This window comes from Erigeron canadensis, chromosome 1 (genome assembly GCF_010389155.1).
Source record: "Erigeron canadensis isolate Cc75 chromosome 1, C_canadensis_v1, whole genome shotgun sequence".
Lineage (NCBI taxonomy): Eukaryota > Viridiplantae > Streptophyta > Magnoliopsida > Asterales > Asteraceae > Erigeron > Erigeron canadensis.
The window spans coordinates 58,908,296-58,932,345 of NC_057761.1; the positions used below are offsets into that span (position 1 = coordinate 58,908,296).

Below are 24,050 nucleotides of genomic sequence, written 5' to 3' on the forward strand. Positions count from 1 at the left end.
TTTCTACTTCATGGGAACATGTATAATGGGGTCATATTGGGTTAATGTTAGTCCATTCCAGCATTGGGTCGTATAAGTGATAAGTCATAACGGACTCATCGGTCTTGATTACGGCATACAATTTAGCTATATATTGGGCCAAATGAGCCATGGACGTCATAACGGGTCATAGGTTACCCAAAAGCTTTTGTGTGTTAACATATATTTAGCCACTTCGGGAGTGGGGGTACATTTTCAATTACTCGTATTATCTTGTATTCTTTTCTGAATATAAAAGTTTGAATTATCATTTGTACATCTACGCAAACATTTCAGGCTTTCTCTTTTGCATTCAGTTATGGTTTGTAAACCGTTGTTGGTTTTTAATATGAATGGAAGAGGAGATATTGTTGTCATTACATGTGATTCACTACAAAAGCATGTTAGTCTTGAAAATTTAAATGTTTAGGAGGAGAGGAGTGGCAAACGGTTTGCAGGCGGGTTGGCCATGCCGTCGAGGGAACACCGCCGCCATCCCAGTGGCATGCCAACGACATAAAGGTGAGCGGGCTAAAAGCCCTGCGCGGATTGGAAAAAATGTAGACGTTGGGAGGTGGAGCCTCACCCTTTTTGACTGTTGTTGAGTTTAAAAAAATGAAAAAATTCAATCCCCTCTTTGACTTTTTGACCGTTGGAGCTAAAAACAAACAAAAAACCTTCATTTTATCTATAAATACATCATCCTTTTCTCAAACAAACACAACAAAAAAAACTATATCTTTTCATACACCAAACATATTTTTCACAATCATCCATGGATCCAAGGAGGGGGAAACATGTTAGAGGTTCACGAGCATTTTAATTTTTAATTGTCTAAGGATCAGTTTGGTTCACAGAATGTTTTTGAAGAAATTGGAATCTGTCAATGGAATTGGAATTTAAAGGAATTGGAATCTGAAAGTTTTAAAATCTGTATTGTGTTTGGTTGGTAGAATTCAATGGAATTCAGATTCCATTCCAGTGTTTGGTTTTTAATTTTGTTAAAGGAATTGTAATGTAATTTATGTTTAATGACAAAATTACCCTTTTAATCAATTTTTTATATTTATTTTTTTAGCATGGTTTATAAGATTTTTTATTGTTACTTTATAAATAAAGTATATAACTTATATTATCTTTTAGCGATATAACTTATATTATATTTTAGCGATACACATTAACTAGTTTTTTTACGAATAATATACCATTCATATATAATTAAACAACATATTACAACTTACCAAGTCTTTTTAACCATCCATAGAAATTGTTCAAAACAAACGACATATTACAACTTACCAAGTCATTGTCACTAACCATTTAACTTACAACAAAAGCTTCAAAATACGTAAACGACTTCAACATAAACAACTATCTTTTTCATGTTAGTTTTCCGACATCATAAACAACACCCAACTTTCCCTTTCTTCTTCTTTCAAATCCCAAAAAGTAAGCACGCTATCGGAATCACTTCTTATTTTTCGAATTGCCTTGAACCTTTCACGTTGAGACAAAGAGGTCATTTTTTCAAGTGCCAAAGGTAGCATAGCGGTTTTCTTGCTTAGATCAACTTCAAGTTTTATACCTTCACTCAGTTCAGCTGATGATTCCTTGAGACGTTCACCAAAAAACATTACCGCATCGTTGAAACTTTCAACCAAAGAACTTGTTTGACTTGTGCTCTTTCTTTTCTTACTAGGAACACTTGAGACTTCTCCAACTTGAAAACTAGTAGTGGTACGTGCCGTGTGGCTGCCTTCCATTGATTCATCAAAACTATCATGTGAGTCTTCTTGTTGTTCCTCAATATTCACTTGCTCTTCCATCTCGGTAGCAACCTTGGCTCTATTTCCTTGAGCTCGATCTTTTCCAAAAACTACACACAAATCTTCATAGTGTGGAAGCTTTTTATTTTTCCACTTTGCTGCTGATTTATGACTCTGTATGACATTGTAACAATAAAGTTATATACATGAAAACAGGAACTAACATATGGTAAACAACAATAAAAAATAGTTATACCTCAAGGTAAGCATCCCATACTCCTGGAGACGTTGTGGTCACACAATTATTTTCCTTATCATAACCAAATCCACTTGTACTATTCAACATATCAAAGACGGCTTGCCAATCCTTTTTCATTGTTTTTATTCTTGATTCAATGTGAGGTTTACCCAAAAGACCCGATTCAGGAAGCGAAACTTTCAAGGCTGCTTCAAGATGAGTTAGATACCCGGATCTAAATCCATTATCAGCTTTATATCCTCCTGTGTTTACCATGTTTAATAAAGCTTCCACCAGCTTTGCATCTTCTTCAATTGTCCACCCCCGATAGTTTCTACTTTGACTTGTCATTTCTGTAATAAACGACAAAATAGTCCCAAAAAATAACAAAACCAGGTCATAGAAAACTGAATTAGAAACAGAAGTAAACTAAAAATAGCAGAGCAACAATTAACTGCATCAATAGCAGCCTGAAACAGCCCTAAGCAGCAGCAAAAATAGCCCTTCAACTGCATTAAAAACAGTCTTAAAACAGTCCTAAAAACTGCAACAAAATCAGGGCAACACAATCCTAAAATTGCACTAAAAACAGACGGATAAACTGCAATAAATCAGCAAAAACTGCACTAAAACAGCAATAAAAACAGCCCTTATACTGCACTAAAAACAGCCTTAAAACACTCCTACAAACTGCAACAAAATCTGGGCAACACAGTCCTAAAACTGCACTATAAAAAAACAGATAAACTGGAACAAAATCAGCAAAATCTGCAGCAAAAACAACCCTTATAATGCACTAAAAACAACCTTAAAACAGTCCTAAAAACTTCGACATAATCTGGGCAATATAGTCCTAAAACTGCAATAAAACAGCCTTGAAAGATCACTTAAACTACACTAAAAACAGTCCTAAAAACTACGCTAAACTATTGTACAAACATTAGTTAAAGCCTGCACTAAACTGCAGCCCCGAGAACAATAATATAACATCACAAAAGACAAGAACAACAACAAAACATTGTAAATTGTGTTTAAAATACATAATAATAGCATAGACCCAAGGTTCAAGCAGAATTAATGACAAGCAACAATATTAAAACATCGCAAATGGTTGCCTACATAAATGGTTCAAATACGGCTAGCATTCCAAGACTCAAACATAGTATTTGCTAAATTATTTCTAAATGTTGTCCACTTATTTGAAGTTTCAACAGAGCTTATGTTATCCTCTTCTCCATATCCAACTCCATCTCCATCTCCATCTCCGGTTCCTTCATCCACATCATCTTCCATTTCTTGCGGATCATCTTCTATTTCTTGTCTAATATAATTGTGGAGGAAACAACATGCCATTATGATCCTAATATTTGTATCAATAGGATAAAATGAGTTGTCCTTCAAAATTTTCCACCTTCCCTTCAAAAGACCAAAACATCTTTCTATTACATTTCTAGCAGATGAATGTTTCATGTTATAGAATTCTTTTGGTGTAGTCGGCTGGTGTCCATCACGCCAATCATTTAAATGATATCTTTGCCCTGTATAAGGGGCCAAAAACCCCTCACCATTCGTATACCCAGCATCTACCAAATAGTAACCCGATCTTGCAACTTTTAATCCATGAGGTCGATCAAGAGCATCTCGTAACACTCTACCATCGGTTGCGGAACCTTCCCAACCCGATAATACAAAGATAAAGTGCATATCTTGTGAACACACGCCTAACACGTTTGTGACGATATCTCCCTTTCTTGTTCTATATCTAGGCCTCTCCCCAAGTGGTACTAGACATTGTATGTATGTTCCATCTAAAGCTCCTAGACAATTCTATAAGCAAAAAATAAACAACTTATTATACAATTGAAGTTACTAACATAAAAACAGTTCATATGGTGAATACATATACCTTGAACCATTTCCATCTATTGTCGGTAGAGTTCTCGGGAACAGGTTCGGGTTTCTTGAGCAAACGTGAATGCAATCTGATAACCGCATTGCAAACTCGAGAAAAAGTTCTACTTATTGTTTCTCCCGAACGATGAAAATTGGTTATCATGGTACGATTCTTAATATTATGAGCTATCATATTAAGAAAAATGGTAACCTGCTCTTTTATATCCATATTTCTACTCTCTTTTAAACCACCAAACGCTACAAGCATGACACACAACTTGTCAAAACACCTTCGGGTCATCCTAATATTTGTTATTACCATAGTATCGCTCTCATAAACATATCTATTCAATATTGAACGTCGACTTATTTTTGACAAAGTATATCGAATACGTGGTTTATCAATTTGGTATGAGTTAACCAACATGTAAAGACATACAATAAACCAATAAATAATAATATTCACTTTGTTCCACCAAGCTAAAATCAATGTTCGTCTTCTCTGCTTATGTTTTCGGACTGTTAAACTAAGTCGAGCCATATCCTGTCCATAAAATTTTCATATATTACACTTGAAAACCAAGTACTTATTTCATATACCACTTTATTAGTTATATATATGTTATATATATACTGATGGTACCAACGTAACACATAATAAATATAAACCGTAACTTAGAAACTCTATTATAATAAAATATGTAAAAAAAAACGCAAAACAAGAACATAGATTGAATTTTTGCACGACAAGAGAAAATAAAAAATTAGAGTTAATCAAAGATTTTTGAAGATAAAAGAAACAGAGGAGATCCCTATTCGAGAGAAATCGAAAATCTGTCGATGTATTTTTAGTTAAAGATCTTGAAGAATAATTATGGGGAAGAATGATTTTTGGGATGAATATCTGGTAGAGGAACATGAGCAGCCATAGCAAAGAAAAAGATGGCATGTTAGGTTAGAGAAGAAAATGGTAGGTTTTATTTATGGGTGGAGTTTTTATGTCATAAATATAAATTCCAATAGAAAGTTTGAGATTCCATCTTAAAATGGAAGGAATTTAACATTCGGTGTTTTGGAAAATTTGGAGGAATTTTTTTAATTCCAATTTCAACCTTATTGCCAACCAAACATAGGAAAGGAATGGAATGTAAATTCCAATTCCAAGGAATTCCTGGAAAATCCATGAACCAAACACCCCTGTGTAATGAACCTTGTTTAATTTTAATATGTATGGTTTATGTTTAATTTATATTGTTTTGTTTAAACATTGTTTGGTTAAATTAAATGAAAAAGAAAAAAAATTGGGAGGGTTGAAAGGTCATGAATGCCATTGAAATTGGTTGCGAGGGTTGGTTGAGAGAGTTAAAAAAGAAAATTGAGTTAAAGATATTTTGATTGATAGAATTTGTGAAACATGAAAACTTGAGCCAAATGACTCCTCCCCCCATTATGGTGAAATGATATTATGTCTCTAGCAAAATAAAACATCTTTCAGACATCCACTTATCCAGTATCCTTTAAAATAAATTCTTGTAACCTTACCCATAATTTGATTTGTGTTTACACTCAAATGCAAATCAAACCAATTTTTTTTATGTTTGTTTAAATACTCACCAAGATATTTCCTAATTTGTTCAATCACCAAAAAGCTATATAACTTTTTGACTTTAACAGTTTAAATTTTAACTTTAACTTTTAATATGATATACATTTGTATTTATGGTTATATCAACTTGTATAATATATATATATATATTTATTTATCTTTGATTGTATTAGTGTTAATTTAGAGATAAATTATAAATTTTTTAGTCAAAAGTATCGAACATGTAACACTTTAATAAATGTATTAATATAATTAACTTATATTTTATTCGTAAATGCTTTAGATATGTATAATCCTAATATATTATCTGATATTATGTTACATATAAGATACGTTTACTCTTACGAGTCGAGTTACATTTTAAGTTTTTTAAAAAAATATAGGTCTTCGAATCGAATCAAAGTGATGAGTGAAAAACTATGAAAATGATTATAAAATTTAATGATATAATGAGCATAAAAATAAAAACAGAATTTGAAAAAATATAATTATACAGTATATAAAAAAAAAAGTAAAAAGCTGAAAAAACACATTGGTAGTGGGAAGCATCGCATCCGGATACCGATCCGCGTCATTAGTTTCTCTGACCATCGGATGAGACTTTAATCCAACGGCTGATCTCATTTCTAAACACTCAAATTTGAACCTCCAAAAAATTTCATTATTTCGCGCCCCCCAAATTCAAACCTCATTTTCCCTTATAAAAACCCCACCAATTCACACCACAATTCACAAATCATCAAATTAATTCAAATCAAATTCTCTCTCAAATTATCAAATCCATTTCAAAATTCCATATGGCACGAACCAAACAAACCGCCAGGAAATCCACCGGAGGAAAGGCTCCACGTAAGCAACTGGCCACCAAGGCGGCAAGGAAGTCGGCACCGGCAACTGGAGGAGTGAAGAAGCCGCACAGATTCAGGCCAGGAACAGTTGCGTTGAGAGAGATCAGGAAGTACCAGAAGAGCACTGAGCTTTTGATCAGGAAACTCCCATTCCAGAGGCTCGTGAGGGAAATCGCTCAGGATTTCAAAACCGATCTTCGATTCCAGAGCTCTGCCGTTGCCGCTCTTCAGGAAGCTTCAGAGGCGTACCTTGTTGGTTTGTTTGAAGATACTAATTTGTGTGCGATTCATGCTAAGCGAGTCACTATCATGCCCAAGGACATGCAACTTGCTCGTCGTATCCGTGGCGAAAGGGCTTAGATATTTGGTTTATTGGTTAGTAATGGTCTTATGAAATTAGTGGTAGATCTGTGGTGGTTTAAGTTTTAGTATTTCTATATATGTGTTTAACGAGTAGTTTTTTTAATTTAGATGATGTGTATGTGGAAATCAGTGGTTATCAATCAATGAAATCAGATATTAGCTTACGTCTCTTTTCATGTAAGTCATTTAATTAATCAAGTTTGGCTTGTTTGACTACTACAATTCGTTAAAATCATGATACAGATAGTTACATTAATCAAAGCAATTAGAATCAGCCTTTTGAATCTCCTGAGGCTTACATACTTCTATTCATAATCAAAATCTGGTGAATGTTATTTTCTATGGCAGGTTTGTTCTGTTAATATTAAAATCAGTTGGTGGATTTGATTTGCCAGTTGTGTTTGTAGAATTGCTTGTGTTGAATCTCCATTGTGGTTGGTTTTAGTTGAAATTTGTGTTGTGTAAACTAGCCACCTTGCGGTCACAAACATGCAAATCGGGTATCCAACAAATATTCAAAGTTTGCTATGAATAACAATGCAGTACAAACTACAAACTAAACAAGATGATTAATGGTACTAAGTTTTTCAAGATTATATGTTAATGTGCTATGTGTTTGTATATACTTAGATATGCTTGATATTAGAAAAGTACGCCTATATCCTAGGCTCATCCATACCTATATTTGACTTAGTTAATCTGTATGTTTGAAATCTGGATTGGATGAGGTGGTTGTCCGCTTCAGATAATTATCATCCTTGGTCAGTGTATAACGTAGGGAGTGTTGTAGATACCATAACAAAGACAATACAAGCAAAGCGAAAATTAGCCAGGGTCAAATTGCGACCAAACTACAAGTATTATACCGCAAAACTAATAATTATTAGATATCCAATGAAACAGTAATTAATGTGAATTCCTGAGAACTTGATCCAATAACTAACACGGTTTTCATATAGACATCCAATATTAACGTACATGAACCAAAACCAAAAAAATGTGCAATTAGCAACCTAAGTATAAAGAGTGAAAAAGGGAGGGTATATGATCAGTTACCAGAATCAGTCAGAATGATTATCGGAATACGGATCATAACCAGAAAAACAAAAATCTGTTGAACTCATAAACGAATCGGAATCTTCACCATCTTCACTATCATTATAATAATGGGAGTAAAAATACGAATTAGCAGGCAATGTAGGTAGGCAAAAGAAATTCCAAACAGAATGCGCAAATTGACCTAATTCTTCAAGCGGAAAACAAATCACAAAATTCAATAATTCTTGGATGGTAATTCGGTCCGAGAAACCTGCAATTGATTGCCATACATCCGTGGACACAATCGCCGTTGATACGACTAACACGCTGTTGAATACCATCTATGAAATTGCAATGGTTTTCTTTCCGCTTCGTGTTCTTTGTTTAATTGTCGGCCTGATGTTTATGAAAATTTTGTGATATTCTTTTATAATTTTGTTCCCTATATACTTAATTTAACCTAAAAAAATAGTAATAATTACTCGTATATCGGAATCAAATATATGCAAGGTTTTATTCTTGTAATTACCATATATTCTATATATTTTAGTTATATAAAAATACTAATTATCTAATGATTACAACCAAAAACTATATTATCTACAAATACTTATCCTAACTAACAAAAAATTTAATGATCACGGTGGTGATGGTCAGCGTGGTGGTGTTCGTCTTTGTGGTGGCGGCGGAATTTAATTTTTCCTCTTCCTCGTATTTGTGTGCACCCAAATTGACATCCTATTTCACAAGAACGTTCCGTTGGAGGTTTTAACACCATGCAGATATCCATACATGCGGCGGTGCATGTGATTGGACCTCCTGGTGATGGAGCCATGGTATCCGAGGGTGGCGATGCAGTTTTCGATAAGTCTAACATCCTAGCCATTCTCTCCTCTTCTTGTTTAGTAATCTTTTCTGCATCATCCGACCCGGGACGTAGTGCCAAGGATGTCTTCGTCGCCACTACCAACATCAAGATTATTAGTTTCTTTAAAAGCATGTTTTGGGAAGGAGCTTGCTTGAGGGGTGAAAGTGCAAAATAGAGAGTTTTTTTTTTTTCTTCAAAAATATTTTGAAGGAAGTCCATTTAATTTGGTTCCATATTTTACTCGTTAACACATATATGTAAATGGATGGTTTTAGCTGGTTTGAACATCTAACCAAAATCCACCATGGCAATTAGCTTAATTGAGGGCGATTAAGAACCAATTTGCTTAATTAAGGGCGATCTAGGACATGCACTCAGGTCTTTTCGAACTTTGATACTACTACTGTTAGCCGCCTGTTGGGGATTTTAGTGTTATTGGCTAGTGTGATTGTGATTTACTTGAGAACAAACTAAGAATTTTCCTTTTTTCATGAAGACACAAGTCAGAAAACCTTAACTACAAATTGCGCCATAAAGTGTTAATAAAGAAATATTATGATAATTTTTTATTTTTTAAAGATTACTCGCAGCGGAGGGCTCTCACCTCCAATACCTTGTAAAAGGAAAAACTCCAACTAAACCATCCGTATACAAAACCACCCGTATACAGGACATTTAATTGGGATAAAAATCATAAAACCATATTCTCTTTTCAGGAAAACACTTATCTTATTAGTTCACAACAACCATTCATTCATTCGGAAGTTAGTGCATGCAATCTTCTACGTCTATAAGCCATACATGTCTAAGTCATATATGTAGTCAATCAATCAAATATACAACAACAACGATAGTACCCTATTCTAACTTGTAAGTCAAATAGTCAATCAAACAAATATTTACCTTAAATTGTCGAATGTTGATATTTCCTGTTTCTCAGCAACGACGTACGTGTGTATCGGGGCCAACATAACGCCCATCACATCAAAAGGAAACCAGCTGTACTGAAAATACGTAAGAGTTATTTACGCTCGTTTGATTTGGGCCTCATAATTTTGTGCTTAATCTACAAATATTTAAGACCCAGTACTGTAATGGAATCGTCAAAGATAATATATGATATATATATATATATATATATGATACTGTACTATTTTATCTTTATCTTTTTTTTTCCTTTCATATTATCGTTTTGGACGGTTCTTTCATGCATCTTAAATAATTAGTACGAAAAAAATAAGTTCTTTATTAAACATCTACTAATAAACTAAAACAAGATTGTGACCCTTATTTAACGACATGTGGCATTGTCTTGTAGCGACAAGTGTCTTTTTGATCAAATAAATTAAATTATAAATTAAAAAATTAGGTTGACCTTTAAGTCTTTGAATGAGACAATGTTTCCTTGGTATTATCTAATTATATGATACAATATTTGCACGACCTCTAAATCCGATGCAAATACAAATGCTAAAAGTTAATATAAAATAGAGTTACAATGAATGGTCTTTCTTTCTAAAAGAAGTCTAATAAGACATTAAGTAGTCATTCAAACCTTTTATTCTTTTAATACAATTACATTTTTATACAAATACCCAATTACAAATCCACAATGTAACTACCTAACTACCAATAAACTAAAACAAAATTTAATGATTTAACCATCTGTATACAAAACTATCCGTATACAGGATATTTAATTGGGATAAAACCATATTCTCTTTGCAGGAAAACACTTATCTTTATTAGTTCACAACAACCATTCATTCATTCGGAAGTTAGTGCATACAATCTTCTACGTCTATAAGCCATACATGTCTAAGTCATATATGTAGTCAATCAATCAAATCAAATATACAACAACGAAAGTACCCTATTCTAACTTGTAAGTCAAATAGTCAATCAAACAAATAGCTACCTTAAATTGTCGAATGTTGATATTTCCTGTTTCTCAGAACGCAACAACGTACGTGTGTATCGGGGCCAACATAACGCCCATCACATAAAAAAGAAACCAGCTGTACTGAAAATACGTAAGAGTTATTTACGCTCGTTTGATTTGGGCCTCGTAATTTTGTGCTTAATCTACAAATATTTAAAACACAGTACTGTAATAAAATCGTCAAAGATAAAATTTACCAATAAACTAAAACATGATTGTAGCCTCCATTTAACGACACGTGGGCACTGTATCAAAACGACAAGTGTCCTTTTAGTCATATAGATTTAAAACACCTTTTAAATAATAATTAAAGATATACAAATTAGTATATAACCGTGATTATTAAAAATAAATTATTCTATCCATAAATAAAAATTAAAAATATACATATCCGTAAATAAACAATCACGTTTCCTTATATGTGCCATTCTCCAATTCTTAAGTTATTTTCCTTATTATTCTCCAACACTTCCCTTATTTTGATTAATGAATAATAATTATATTAATAACATATATACGGATTCTTCCAATGACAATATATACTTTCAAGAGGATTGATTTACGATCAATTTCGAATCACTGCTTTCTAGGGTTTTAAAGGGGTAAAATAATCATCGCTGCTTTAGAAGGTAAACTAATTGAATTATGTTGTTTCATTGTTTTTGATACTATTGTTCAATATATGTATATGTTTGATGTTAAATTATATGTGTGTAGTATAGTATATATGCATATGATTACAAGGAGATTTATTTTTAGTATATTAAATTGAACCAAAGTTACTGATGATCATTACCACTTTTATGTTCTTTTGAAAAAGTTGATGCATATGCGTATAAGTATACTATATTGAACCAAAGTTAATAATTGTTGATCATTACCACTTCTATGCTTTCGAAAAAATTGTTGTATATGTCGATATGCGTACAGTATTTATTCATTCATATGATTATGATTGGAATTGTTGTTTTTAGAGTTTTGTTGATTACATGTTATAATATTTGTTACCACCAAACATAATGGCTATTACCGAAAACATCATGGTTATTACCGACATATTCGTATCTCTTCCGAAGCAATTGATCCTTCTATTTGTTTAAGCATAATTTCAACGCGGGCAACACCTTTTTTTTAAAATCCGTTGTTGCCCTAAACACTTGAAATTATCTTTGTTGATCATCAGGTTTTCATTATTTAATTTGTCAAGGACTTAGTTACTCCGGATGAACATGATGATATACTCATAAAGAATTTGTTGACTAAAAGTAGCAAATTGGGATGCAAACGTACCGTACGTTTTGATGTTGAGGCACCAGAAGATGTGAATTTGGCATCGTTCACTCCTATGCATGTTAAAGTAAAGATTGAGAAGAATTAATCGCTAAAACGAAGAGGCTGAAGACTCTTTTAACTATTTTGAATAGTATTAGTATTGGTATTAGTATCCAATCTAGATTTTATCATAACAAAGCTTAGTTTTGATTCTACTTTAAACTAAGTTCTTATCAAATTTACAATTCTATCTATTATGATTATATTTCAAATCAATGTTAACTGTGGTTTTTTATTTACCCATGAATCTGCTAAAATAATAAAAAAAAAAGAAACCATAAACACAGTTTGACTTGAGAATTGTCACCTGACTTTTAGACTAACATTGAGCTGTACCCGCTACATTGAGCTCATTTCTAAACTCAAGCACCCCAACTTGGTCAACCCCATTGGTCACTGCTTTGACCGCCAGCCAAACGAGTCATCAATCATCCATGGTGTATTTCTCGTTTTTGAATTTGTCCCAAATGGAACACTCAGAGCCTCCTTAAATAGTCAGTATTCATTTATCTAAGAAACAAAAAGATTCACGCTTTTACTTTTAAGATGAAATATAGATGTTTAGATTCAGTAATAGATATGAGTATTTGCTTAATCAAATAGATGTATTCATCCAAAAATGATATCATCAGCTCCTAAAACGGTAACCCAGCAACTTTCCGGCGAATCACCATTTTTTCCGGCGAGTTTCGAAAACTTTTGGTTAGGGTTTGTGCGGGATCAAATTTTGAGTCGATTGGTGGTAGTTTCAAGTCTTAGTTCGAAGAAACAACAAAGTTATCGCGATTTTAATTTTTCCGGCGAGTGTTGGATTCGAAAAATTTTGGTCAGAGTTTGTGCGGGATCAAATTTTGAGTTCATTGGTGGTAGTTTCAAATCTTAATTCGAAGAAACAACAAAGTTATCACGATTTTAATTTTTCCGACGATTTTAGTAAGGATGATGATGATGTAGATACGAGTACATTCATATAACCGGATGGAAACCTATTGTAGCAGGTTGCTTGCGTTGAATAACCCAAAAAACGTAGTTGGTTACACTAAATAGCAAGTCGAGTAGTAAGGTACATTACATAGCATTTTTGTTATAGTTGGGTACATTTCCATGCCTTTATCCCATATTAAAATAGCTCTAAAGTATCAATTCGCATAAAATTTCTGAAGTTGTTATATTGTCTTCAGGTTATCTATGTGTTTATACACCTGATTAAATAACTAAGCAATACATGAACTTCTGGATACGAATATCGATTGAGGAATTACTATAACGTGGAATCTTTTATAAGCTTAAAATTAAATAAAATTAAGAAAGTATGATCAAGAATAAGTTTCATTTTTGCTCTCATTTAAAAAATTATTTTACATCCAACTTTGAGCTTTTGAAAACTTTTTACCATTAATTAAAGTATAAAACTTTTTTCAAAAAACACTCTTATACACTTTTACACTTTTTTTTAACATAATTATTTAAAAAACTTACCATTGTGAATGCTTTTAATATAATTAGCATTTGAAAACGTTTTAACTTTTATTTAATTGCTTATGGATTACATACATATATAAAGTTTATTATAAATAAAATGAAATATAAATGTATATAACTATAAGTCAACCGTGCAACACGAACGGGTATTAATACTAGTATGATATATATATATATATATATATGATACTGTACTATTTTATTTTTATCTTTTTTTTCCCTTCATATTATCGTTTTGGACGGTTCTTTCATGCATCTTAAATAATTAGTACGAAAAATAAGTTCTTTATTAAACATCTACTAATAAACTAAAACAGGATTGTGACCCTTATTTAATGACATGTGGCATTGTCTTGAAGCGACAAGTGTCTTTTTGATCAAATAAATTAAATTATAAATTAAAAAATTAGGTCAACCTTTAAGTCTTTGAATAAGACAATGTTTCGTTAGTATTCTCTAATTATATGATACCATATTTGCACGACCTCTAAATCCGATGCAAATACAAATGTTGAACGTTAATATAAAATAGAGTTGCAATGAATGGTTTTTCTTCTTAAAAGAAGTTAGAGAATCCTAATACGACATTAAGTAGTCATTCAAACCTTTTATTCTTTTAATACAATTACATTTTTATACAAATACCCAATTACAAATCCACAATGTAACTAACTACCTACCAATAAACTAAAACAAAATTATAGCCCCTATCAGCAATCATATATGTAAACCGTTTACAACTATATAACTTTTTACACTTTCACATTAACATATAATAAATGCTAAAATCTTATTATTTATTTTTAGATCATATAGAATTATAAGTCGATCAATAATATAATTATGTTTAAATTAGCATTCAATTATCTATGCATTAAATAGATATATAAAGTTTTTTATAAATAAAATAAAATATAAATGTATATAATTATAAGTCAGCTGTGCAACACACACGTGTATTAGTACTAGTATACATATGTATGACGATAAAACAATATTTTTTCTTTCCATTATAGTTACGAATTTTGATAATAACAATATTAATTAACTTTTTAAGAATATGTAATAGTTTTAACTTTTAAATGTGTGTACAAATGTTTACATTAAGAAATACAAACAAATACCCAATTTTCGTATTTAAGGTGCGAAAAGATAAGTTTAATTATTCACGCAATACATGATAATTGTGGATCTATGCAATTATTTATATTTATAACAATAATATAATAATGTATAATGAAAGTGAAACCTTAACTTTGGAGAAGTTTAGACCCTTATATTAGTTTGGAGAAGTTTAGACCCTTATATTAGTTTCAAGTTTTAGTTAAAGACTAAGATTAAAATAATAATATCATATACTTTTTTTAAAACTTTATTGGATTTAATTTTGATCTAATAAATTCAAATATGGTAATTAATAATGAAAAGTAATTTCTACTAACTTTAATGATATAATAATATGGAAAATAATTACTAAATTTCATATTATTATTTTTTATAATTTTATTATAATTTTTCAAATATATATAAAGATATGAAGTACTTGTATAATTTTTGTGTACATATAACAGTTTTTTAAAATCTGCTATGAGCTTAAATAGTCGTTCACATTTTTATGTATATGATGAAAGAGGTGATTAGGCGAATAAAAATTACTAAAAACTTATGCAATTTCATAAAGCTGTTTAAGCAAAAATCTAGCAATAAAATTAAATAAGGTATTTTTATGTTATGGTTAATTGATAGTTTATTTTCTTGTCTATCTAGTTAACATTTACACTAGAATTTGGCATTATGTATATAGACATGTGTAGTAAAAATTAACATGAATATATAATTTATATTCTAGATTAATATATATATCAATCCAGATTGAGTAACATGCATGCAGTTGAGACATATATGACTAGTTGACTATAGTTATAGTGATGAATTATGATTTTTGCAAAAGCTAGCGTAGACTTGCCTTCAAATGCTACTCCACCACAAATCTTTTTCCAACGAAATTAATTCCACATTTGTTTCTCTTTATATAGTGCCCACAAATGCCCGCACAAATGAATTAAAGTTAAGCTAAAACTGATAATAGCAATAATAATGGCAAACACACCCGTGTTGAAGTTATTGTTAACAATGTTCTTCATAATACTCATCATCAATGTCATTCCAAACCCATCCTTCTCTTGTCCTCTTTATCAAAAACAAGCACTTCTCCACTTCAAATCCACTCTCACCAACAGAACCATCATCGACTCCAAGTTCGGTCTGAACGTTAAGCTAAACTCATGGAATCCCCATTCCGACTGTTGTTCCTGGGACTATGTCAATTGCAGCACTACAACCAGAGACGTTACAGAGCTCCACCTGTATAACCTTGTCCCTCCTCCCGATGTCAATCCGGTTCCGGTATTTTCCAGCATCCTAACTCCTCTTTTTCATATCTGTTCGTTGGAGACACTTAATATCTCGTGGAATTCCTTGTTAGGAGAGATCCCGGGAGACGGGTTTGGTAATCTAACCAAACTCGTCCACCTTGACATGGCGTCTAACAGATTCAACGGCTCTGTTCCCACCCAAATTTTCAAGTTAACGAACTTACGTTACTTGGATTTGGGCAACAATTCACTCGTTGGGAAACTAAGGCATGAACTAGGGTCTTTTCAAAAGTTGACTTACCTAGGGTTAAGTGCAAACTATTTTGAAGGTCCGCTTCCTACTCAACTTTTCAAACTCAAATCGCTTCGATTTCTTTATCTCCAAGACAATTTTCTCGAAGGGGTTTTAAGCCCTGAAATTGGGAAGCTTCAAAATCTTGAAGAATTGTTGTTGTATGCAAATTCTCTTTCAGGAAACATCCCAGAAGAGATTGGTAATCTAACCAAACTCGTCCATCTTGACATGGCGTCTAACAGATTCAACGGCTCTGTTCCCACCCAAATTTTCAAGTTAACGAACTTACGTTACTTGGATTTGGGCAACAATTTTCTCGTTGGGAAACTAAGGCCTGAACTAGGGGCTTTTCGAAATTTGACTTACCTAAGGTTGAGTGCAAACTATTTCGAAGGGCCGCTTCCTACTCAACTTTTTGAACTCAAATCTCTCCGGTTTCTTTATCTCCGCGGCAATTTGCTCGAGGGGGTTTTAAGCCCTGAAATTGAAAAGCTTCAAAATCTTGAAGAAATGATGTTGTATGCAAATTCTCTTTTGGGAAACATCCCAGAAGAGATTGGGAATTTAACAAATCTAAGGGAATTTTCCTTGCAAAAAAACCAATTTTATGGTAGAATCCCGTCTTCGATTGTAAACCTGAAGAAGCTGGAAACATTGGATTTGTCTGGAAATGCTTTATCAATGCAAATTCCAGCAGATATAGGAAGACTACCCAACATGACCGCACTTGACCTGAGCGGCAACCAACTTACGGGCCCAATCCCATCAGCAATACAAAACTTGAGCAAGTTGCATACCCTTCGGCTCCATGACAACATGTTCTCTGGGGAAATCCCAACTTGGTTATTCAATATGAGAACTCTAGAGGTATTGTTCATCGGCGGAGGAAGAGACAACTTAGTTTGGAATGACAAAGCCAAAATTGTTCCAAGATTTAGTCTTATCTTCCTTTCTATTTCTTTTAGTCAAATTTCAGACCCCGTCCCTGAATGGATATCATCTCAGAAAAAGCTGCATCTTCTTATTTTGAGAGCGAATCAATTGGAGGGAAGATTCCCATATTGGCTAGCCGAGATGAAATATATGGAAGTATTGGTTCTTTCAGATAACAACTTCAGCGGATCAATACCGTCTAGGTTGTTTGAATCTACGATGCTATTACGACTTGATTTGTCCAGGAACAATTTTTCTGGGGGCTTGCCAGAAAATATAGGGAATGCCCAAAGGATTGCATTCCTCAAGTTGGCGGAAAATAATTTTTGTGGACACGTACCAACATCCATCTCCAAGATTGACAAGCTATGCATATTGGACTTGTCCAAAAATAGGTTTTCCGGTGATAAATTGCCTGATTTTGGACACAATTCTAGTTATTTTAGGATAGACTTGTCCTACAACAATTTTTCTGGTAATGTCCCAACCAATTTTCCAGAAGCAACTGAAACTATATTTTTGGCTGGAAATAAATTCTCTGGTCAGCTTCCTTGGAATTTGAGTAAATTGGTCAACCTCGTATATCTCGATCTCCATGACAATGATCTTATCGGTAATTTACAGTATATTCTGCCTCAAATCCCAACTCTTCAAGTTCTAGTTCTAAGAAACAATTCCTTTGAAGGAATGATCCCCAACAATATCTCCAACCTCACCTCCCTTCGAATTCTCGATCTCTCCCACAACAACATAAATGGAAGTATTCCGCGAGAGATTGGAAACCTTCCAAGAATGATCGAAAAGCTTTCAACATCCACTAGAACTATAGGTCATGATATTTCCATCTCTTTCATTCCTTACAACAATGAGGACTTGATTGTGAGTTGGAAGAAGTCCTTTCAAGGTCTACCGTATCGCATCCTCGAAATATACACTTTGTTAGATTTGTCAGACAACAAAATATCCGGTGAAATCCCACCATCCTTGGGCAATCTCAAAGGTCTAAAGTTGCTCAACGTATCACACAACAGGATTTCTGGCCACATTCCCGCGTCTTTTGGTGATCTGGAAGCCATAGAAAGCTTGGACTTGTCACATAACGAAATCGCGGGTGTTATACCTCAATCGCTAGTGAAGCTTCACCAACTTGGAACTTTAGATTTGAGCAACAACAGGCTAACTGGTAAGATTCCTGATGGTGGGCAAATGGACACTATGACTTCTTTTCAAAACAACAGCGGTTTATGCGGGATGCAGATTAGGGTCACATGTCCTGAGGATATCCCGCCATCAACGCCAACGGACAAGGATGACGAGAAAGAATCATGGATTTGTTGGGAGGCAACATGGACTGGTTTTCCGATTGGGTTGTTCTCATCAATCTTCATCATAGGCTACTTACTGAATTTTCTCCAATACTTCAAAATCTAGTGAAAATTTATGAAGCGATCAAATCTTTTTTCAATATATTTTCAGACTATATATAGCCTGTAATTAGTCCTAATTAATGTCTACTGGTGTGTAAGATTTTTAGTACTTTGTTATAATTCAAAATCCCTAAAGGGTTAAACTGAAAAGTAACTACTGCACCTTGTAGTTTTTACTCGATCCATTACTTGTGATTATTAGCTAGCGATCGATCTATCAGCTATGGCAGTTATATGATGTATACATACAGAACAGCTGCATGTATCACCTTCTCAATCAGTCGAGTAACAACCTCAACTGTTTTCTCAATAACAACTTGAGACCAACTAACTAACTATATATGATATAACTGATTAAGAATTGTGTGAATGATTTTGGTCATAGACTTCTTGGCACCTAATATTCTGTCCTGAGTCCTGACTTCTTGTGACATACTTGCGCAGACGAATGTCATAAGAGTAAGTAGACTAGAGCTTTAACTAATTTGACTATGCTTATATCTTGTTGATGGCTTGACTTCCGTTGAGCAATTCCTTTTGATCTATAACACATTAGTACTGTAAGTAAAACATTGGTTCAGGCCAAGAAATTCTAAATAAAGTGTTGGCATATGATCATATTATTATAAGTCGCATGTCCGGGAATAATTTAAGCCTACGGGGTCACACGAAATGACACGGTAACTCGATAATAACAATTGATATATTAAAGTAATATATTAATTAGTTTGATCACGAAATAATTAATTAAACATAGTTAAAGGATTAATTATATTTAATTAATTAAAAAGGAGGATTAAAATGTGAAAATTGGAAAGTGGGCTTGGACCTAAGTCCATATATGGGGGACGGCTACTTCAAGGCTTTCCAAAGCCTTGATGGTTGCTTAGTTTCCAAGTTATTGATAACCTAAAATTACCCTATAAATACAAGGGTTAATTCAAGGTTTATTCATTCATTCACAAACAAATTCTCCTCTCTCCCTCTTCTCTTGTTTCGGCCGAAACCCCCTCCCCAAAAGGGTTTTCGGTTTTCGACTTTAAGTTTAGGGTTTTAAACAAATGGTTGTTTAGGTTCGTGATCCGGGTACTAGCATACATTATTCGGGGTGTCTAGTGTGCGATCGTGGAGGAGTTTTGCTTTAAACCCTAAGCATTAATAATAATCTTATTATTATTATTTCAATTGGATCTTTGCATATAAGGTACACGTCTCAATTCTCTCTTTGTTAATTAATGTGATTGCATATATGTTTCGATTTCTTCCGTTGCGCTTATTCGTGATCTTGTATGTTTATGTGTTCATATTCTAACAGTGGTATCACGAGCCACATATGTGATCTATTAATTACAAAGATCAAAACTTGAAGGGGGGTTTAAGGGTTGGTTGAATTTTTATTAATTAATTAAAGTGGTTTTCTTATTTTAATTAAATAAAAATGAGGGTTTTGTTTAATTAAAGTTTTAACCTTGTTCAATGGAGATTGAAACCCTCAAACAAGTTTTGAATTGTAAATTGATATAAATTATGTGATGAATTGCATGATTATGTGTATCGTTTTATTTATTGTTAAATAAATAGTAAAATCACATGAAATTCATGCAAAATTTTATTGTGATTTTACTGGATATATAAAGAGTTATATTATGCAAATCATGTTGATCCAATAATTAGGGTTAATTATTAGATAATTATGTGACAATGTGATTTTTGCGTGTAAATTTTCTGATGTGCGACAGTTTACTAGAAAAATCATATAAAATAATCTGTAATGAGTTAGGAGTTGTGCTTTGGACTGTAAAAGCCCAACACATAGGGCTACAACTTTGTAGTTTTGGTCGAAAGCTGAATCGGACCAGAAACAGGTGTAAACTGGTCATCAAGCTGCTGGAAATTTCCAGACAGCAAGTATATGTGTTTTATTTGCAACTTGATTTGTTTAAAGGCTTACGCAATCAAGGTAACTTGATGCATGTGGTCCTCTTCTTCGGAAGGGGGAGCCGTGATTGAACTTTTTCATGAACCATAGTGACCATGTTTAGGTGGCCCACATTAACTTGTTATTTGATTAAATAGTTCGGTAATTAGTAAGTTTATTAATTTTTGTATTTTGTTTATAAGTTGTATAAAGGTGATGCAAAAATTGGTTTTGAAAATAAACTTGACTAAGAACCATCGAAATAGAGATTTCATTAATAAAATTGGAGTCTTGCAACCTTGAGATACACCGGCTCACCCATTTGAACAAACTCTAAGAGAGGTATAAGTCGGAGTGCGCTAGCCTTCTAAAAGGGCGGGTTTTTAAATCGCGTTTATCGCATACCTTTGCCCTTGCGCTTCTTTGTGCTTTCAAATGGAGCTACCGAGCTCTCTTGTGTTGTAAGACTATATAAATGATTTTATTAAATATTATGTTTCGAAGATTATGCATGAGTCTTCAAAACATAAACTTTTGATTCACATAAAATGCATTACCCATTTAAAGTTACGTAAATGCCACCCACTTTGCTAAGAACACTTGCTAGTGCTTTTTGCTCTACGTGAGACGTAGGTAAATTGTATCTCTTCAAGGTGGATTACCACTCGTTGTGAGACAGCGGTGGACTATCTACATGTTCTTAATTGGGCGACTTAAAACGAGTTAAGAGGTGAGACCTTAACCCGTGGCATAAGATGGGACAAAACATGTTTACAAAACACTTAATACCCCTTTACAGTGTTATTGTAAGTCCCATAAACCTAGGAGTTGCATGAATGCAATTATCGATTCTTGATTACCTTTTAAATGCCGTCATTTCTAGCAGATCAACTGATGAAATGATTGTATGTCAAGTTGGATCCTAGCCTTAGTGAAAGTAATTTGTTAGATGAATTTAACAAGGGTAAAATTACATTTCTTAAGGATAATTATCGGAATACTGATAATTGAACTTTTTTGTCTGTTTTGTAGATGGCAACAACCAATACCACTCAAAACATATATCAATCGGCGTTCAGGCTGATGTTGGAAAGGGAAAAGCTTTCTGCACCGAATTTCAATGATTGGTATCGTTAGCTCCGGATTGTTTTGAGAGCTAAGAGGAAATACCAAGTCCTTGAAGAGCCAAGACCCGTTGCTCCTGCTGCTAATGCTTCTACTGAAGTATTAGCGGAATATGTGGCCGCATATGATAGACATAATGAGGTCGCTTGTCTGATGTTGGGAAACATGAATGCTGACCTACAAAGGCAATTTGAGCATTCATTTCCGTGTGATATGCTTACTGAACTCAAGTCTATGTTCGAGAAGCAAGCTGGCGTGGAGTTATACGATCTTATCGATGTACTCCATGACTTGCGACATGAACAAGGAACACCGGTGAGCGCTCATATCCTTAAGATGAAAGGATACTTTGAGCAGTTGGAAAGGTTGAAATTTCATTATGCAAAGCAAGTACAAATTGGTTTGATTCTCAAGTCCTTGTCTAAGGATTTTGAAGAATTTGGACGCAATTATACTATGCATAGCATGGATAAAACCGTTCCGGAACTTCTTGCAATGGCTGTTGAATTTGAAAAGAAGTTACCAAAGAAAACTGCTACTCCCAATTGTCTCATGATAAAGGGGGGTAAGGTCCAAAAAGGCAAACAACCGAAGGGAAAAGGGCAAGGCTGACGGTAAAGGAAAGCAAGTTGCTGCTCCTAAACCTAAGAAGACCCCTCCGACAAAGAAGGAACATCCCGCTAAGAACCTACCTTGTTACCATTGTAATGAAGTGGGTCATTGGAAGCGGAATTGTCCCAAGTATCTTGCTGAGTTGAAGAAGAAGCAGCCCGGTACGTCCGGGACTTCAGGTATATTCTTCACCATTGAATTATATTCATTTTCTAAGCGGAATTCATGGGTTTATGACACTGGGTGTGGTACTCATATCTGTAATTCTTTACAGGGGCTTAGAAGAGGAAAGAAACTGAAGCCGGGATCTTTACAACTGTTCGTGGGAAATGGCCTACTTGCAGCTGTGGAAGAGGTCGGCGATTATCATTTAGTTTTACCTAGTGGTTTAATAATTGTCTTGAACGATTGTCATTATGCACCTTCTATTACTAGAGGTGTTATTTCAGTTTCTTTGTTGAAAAACAACGGTTACGTTAATGTCTTTAATGATATTGGAATTTCAGTTTCTCGAAATAATGTTCATTACTTTGATGCTATTGCTTGTGATGGTGTTTATGAAATTGATATGCGTGGTTGTGATTCAAAGGATAATTCAATGTATCAAGTTAGCAAACGAGTCAAGTCCACCTTGGACTCGACTTATCTTTGGCATTGTCGGCTTGCTCATGTTGGCAAGAAACGCATTGAAAGACTTCAAAGGGACGGTGTCTTGCAATCAAATGATGAATCATTTGAAAAATGCGTGTCTTGTGTTTCTGGCAAAATGACAAGGAAACCTTTTCCAAATAAACCGGAAAGGGCTAAAGATCTACTTGGACTAATACATTCGGATGTATGTGGCCCATTTAGACATGTGTCAAGGAAAGGTGCTAGCTATTTCGTCACTTTTACGGATGATTTCAGTCGTTATGGTTATGTTTACTTGATTAAGCATAAACATGAAGTCTTTGAAACATTCAAGGAATTTAAAAGTGAAGTGGAGAATCAACTCGGTAAAACCATCAAGATCCTCCGTTCAGATCGAGGTGGTGAATACTTGAGTCAAGAGTTTAAGGATTATCTTAAAGCTTGTGGAATAGTTCAACAGCTTACTCCTCCATATACTCCTCAACACAATGGTGTTTTGGAGAGGAGGAATCGAACCTTGTTGGAAATGGTTCGATCAATGATGATTCATACGACTCTTCCTTTTTCGTTTTGGGATTATGCCCTTGAGACTGCTGTTCGCATTCTCAATATGGTTCCAACTAAGAAAGTTGACAAGACACCGCATGAATTGTGGCATGGGAGTGTTCCTCAATTGTCTTACTTAAAGGTCTGGGGATGTGAGGCTCTCGTGAAACGAGATACGCCTGACAAGCTTGCTCCTAGATCTGTCAAGTGCATCTTTGTAGGATACCCAAAGGAAACGATGGGTTACTACTTCTACTATCCTACGAAAAACACTGTCAAGGTTCATCGATATGCTGAGTTCTTTGAAAAGAAACTCATATCTCAAGAAGACAGTGGGAGGATTGTTGAACTTGATGAGCACCAAGAAGATGTGTCAACTTCTAAAGATACTAGCAATCTTCAACTTGGGGGGGGGGGGGGAAATGTTCAAAGAGATGAATCTCAAGATGAACTTCAAGTTGAAGATGAAGCGATTCGACTTCGTAAGTCCTCAAGGACTATACGTGCTCGTGAAAGATTAAATCTTATGATTGAGTCTGAACAACACGTGGTAGGATATTTGAATGAACCTCCTAATTTCAATGCTGCATTATCAGATCCGGAATCTGAAAAATGGCTTGAAGCTGCAAATGTGGAAATGAAATCCATGAAAGACAATCAAGTTTGGAGCTTGGTTGATCTTCCACCAAATGGTAGAACCGTTGGGTGTAAATGGATCTTTAAGAAGAAGACCGACATGGATGGAAATATACACACCTATAAAGCTCGTCTTGTGGCGAAAGGTTATACTCAACT

General features: G+C 33.9%; 5 protein-coding genes across 5 annotated transcripts; 2 read left to right on the plus strand and 3 right to left on the minus strand.

Annotated features, from left to right (window-relative positions):
• Positions 1–1,403: 1,403 nt before the first annotated feature.
• LOC122596197 (uncharacterized protein At2g29880-like) lies at positions 1,404–2,298 on the minus strand. Its single transcript, XM_043768736.1, has 2 exons — positions 2,041–2,298; positions 1,404–1,958 (listed from the first exon to the last, which is right to left on the minus strand). Exons 1-2 carry the CDS (start codon positions 2,296–2,298, stop codon positions 1,404–1,406), a joined length of 813 nt encoding a protein of 270 aa, XP_043624671.1.
• Positions 2,299–2,369: 71 nt separating this feature from the next.
• Positions 2,370–4,237, minus strand: LOC122596208 (protein ALP1-like). The gene is made up of 5 exons (XM_043768747.1): positions 3,929–4,237; positions 3,159–3,849; positions 2,710–2,790; positions 2,478–2,623; positions 2,370–2,375 (listed from the first exon to the last, which is right to left on the minus strand). Exons 1-5 carry the CDS (start codon positions 4,235–4,237, stop codon positions 2,370–2,372), a joined length of 1,233 nt encoding a protein of 410 aa, XP_043624682.1.
• Positions 4,238–6,269: 2,032 nt separating this feature from the next.
• Positions 6,270–6,896, plus strand: LOC122597617 (histone H3.2). The gene has a single exon (XM_043770196.1). It carries the CDS (start codon positions 6,319–6,321, stop codon positions 6,727–6,729), a length of 411 nt encoding a protein of 136 aa, XP_043626131.1. The 5' UTR covers positions 6,270–6,318; the 3' UTR covers positions 6,730–6,896.
• Positions 6,897–7,793: 897 nt separating this feature from the next.
• Positions 7,794–8,111, minus strand: LOC122596215. Its single transcript, XM_043768759.1, has one exon. The coding sequence runs from the start codon at positions 8,109–8,111 to the stop codon at positions 7,794–7,796; it is 318 nt and encodes a 105-aa protein (XP_043624694.1).
• A 7,380-nt stretch (positions 8,112–15,491) lies between these two features.
• On the plus strand, positions 15,492–22,079 carry LOC122596224 (receptor-like protein 46). Its single transcript, XM_043768770.1, has 4 exons — positions 15,492–18,351; positions 21,375–21,427; positions 21,480–21,608; positions 21,714–22,079. The coding sequence occupies exons 1-4, from the start codon at positions 15,492–15,494 to the stop codon at positions 22,077–22,079; spliced, it is 3,408 nt and encodes a 1,135-aa protein (XP_043624705.1).
• The last annotated feature ends 1,971 nt before the right edge of the window (positions 22,080–24,050 follow it).

Bases quoted from the DNA above. Each gene is read 5' to 3' on its own strand.
- LOC122596208 (XM_043768747.1), bottom strand. From the start codon at position 4,237: ATGGTAATAACAAATATTAGGATGACCCGAAGGTGTTTTGACAAGTTG. The intron at 3,850-3,928 runs GTATATGTATTC...TTTTGCTTATAG, and splicing joins ATAGATGGAAATGGTTCAAG to AATTGTCTAGGAGCTTTAGA. The intron at 2,791-3,158 runs GTATTTGAACCA...TTTTTGCTGCAG, and splicing joins TGAGTCTTGGAATGCTAGCC to ATTTTGCTGATTTTGTTCCA.
- LOC122597617 (XM_043770196.1), top strand. From the start codon at position 6,319: ATGGCACGAACCAAACAAACCGCCAGGAAATCCACCGGAGGAAAGGCT.
- LOC122596224 (XM_043768770.1), top strand. From the start codon at position 15,492: ATGGCAAACACACCCGTGTTGAAGTTATTGTTAACAATGTTCTTCATA. The intron at 18,352-21,374 runs GTTTTCCGATTG...TCTGTTTTGTAG, and splicing joins TTGGGAGGCAACATGGACTG to ATGGCAACAACCAATACCAC. The intron at 21,428-21,479 runs GTTGGAAAGGGA...TGGTATCGTTAG, and splicing joins CAATCGGCGTTCAGGCTGAT to CTCCGGATTGTTTTGAGAGC.
- LOC122596215 (XM_043768759.1), bottom strand. From the start codon at position 8,111: ATGGTATTCAACAGCGTGTTAGTCGTATCAACGGCGATTGTGTCCACG.
- LOC122596197 (XM_043768736.1), bottom strand. From the start codon at position 2,298: ATGGTAAACACAGGAGGATATAAAGCTGATAATGGATTTAGATCCGGG. The intron at 1,959-2,040 runs GTATAACTATTT...AATGTCATACAG, and splicing joins TATGGGATGCTTACCTTGAG to AGTCATAAATCAGCAGCAAA.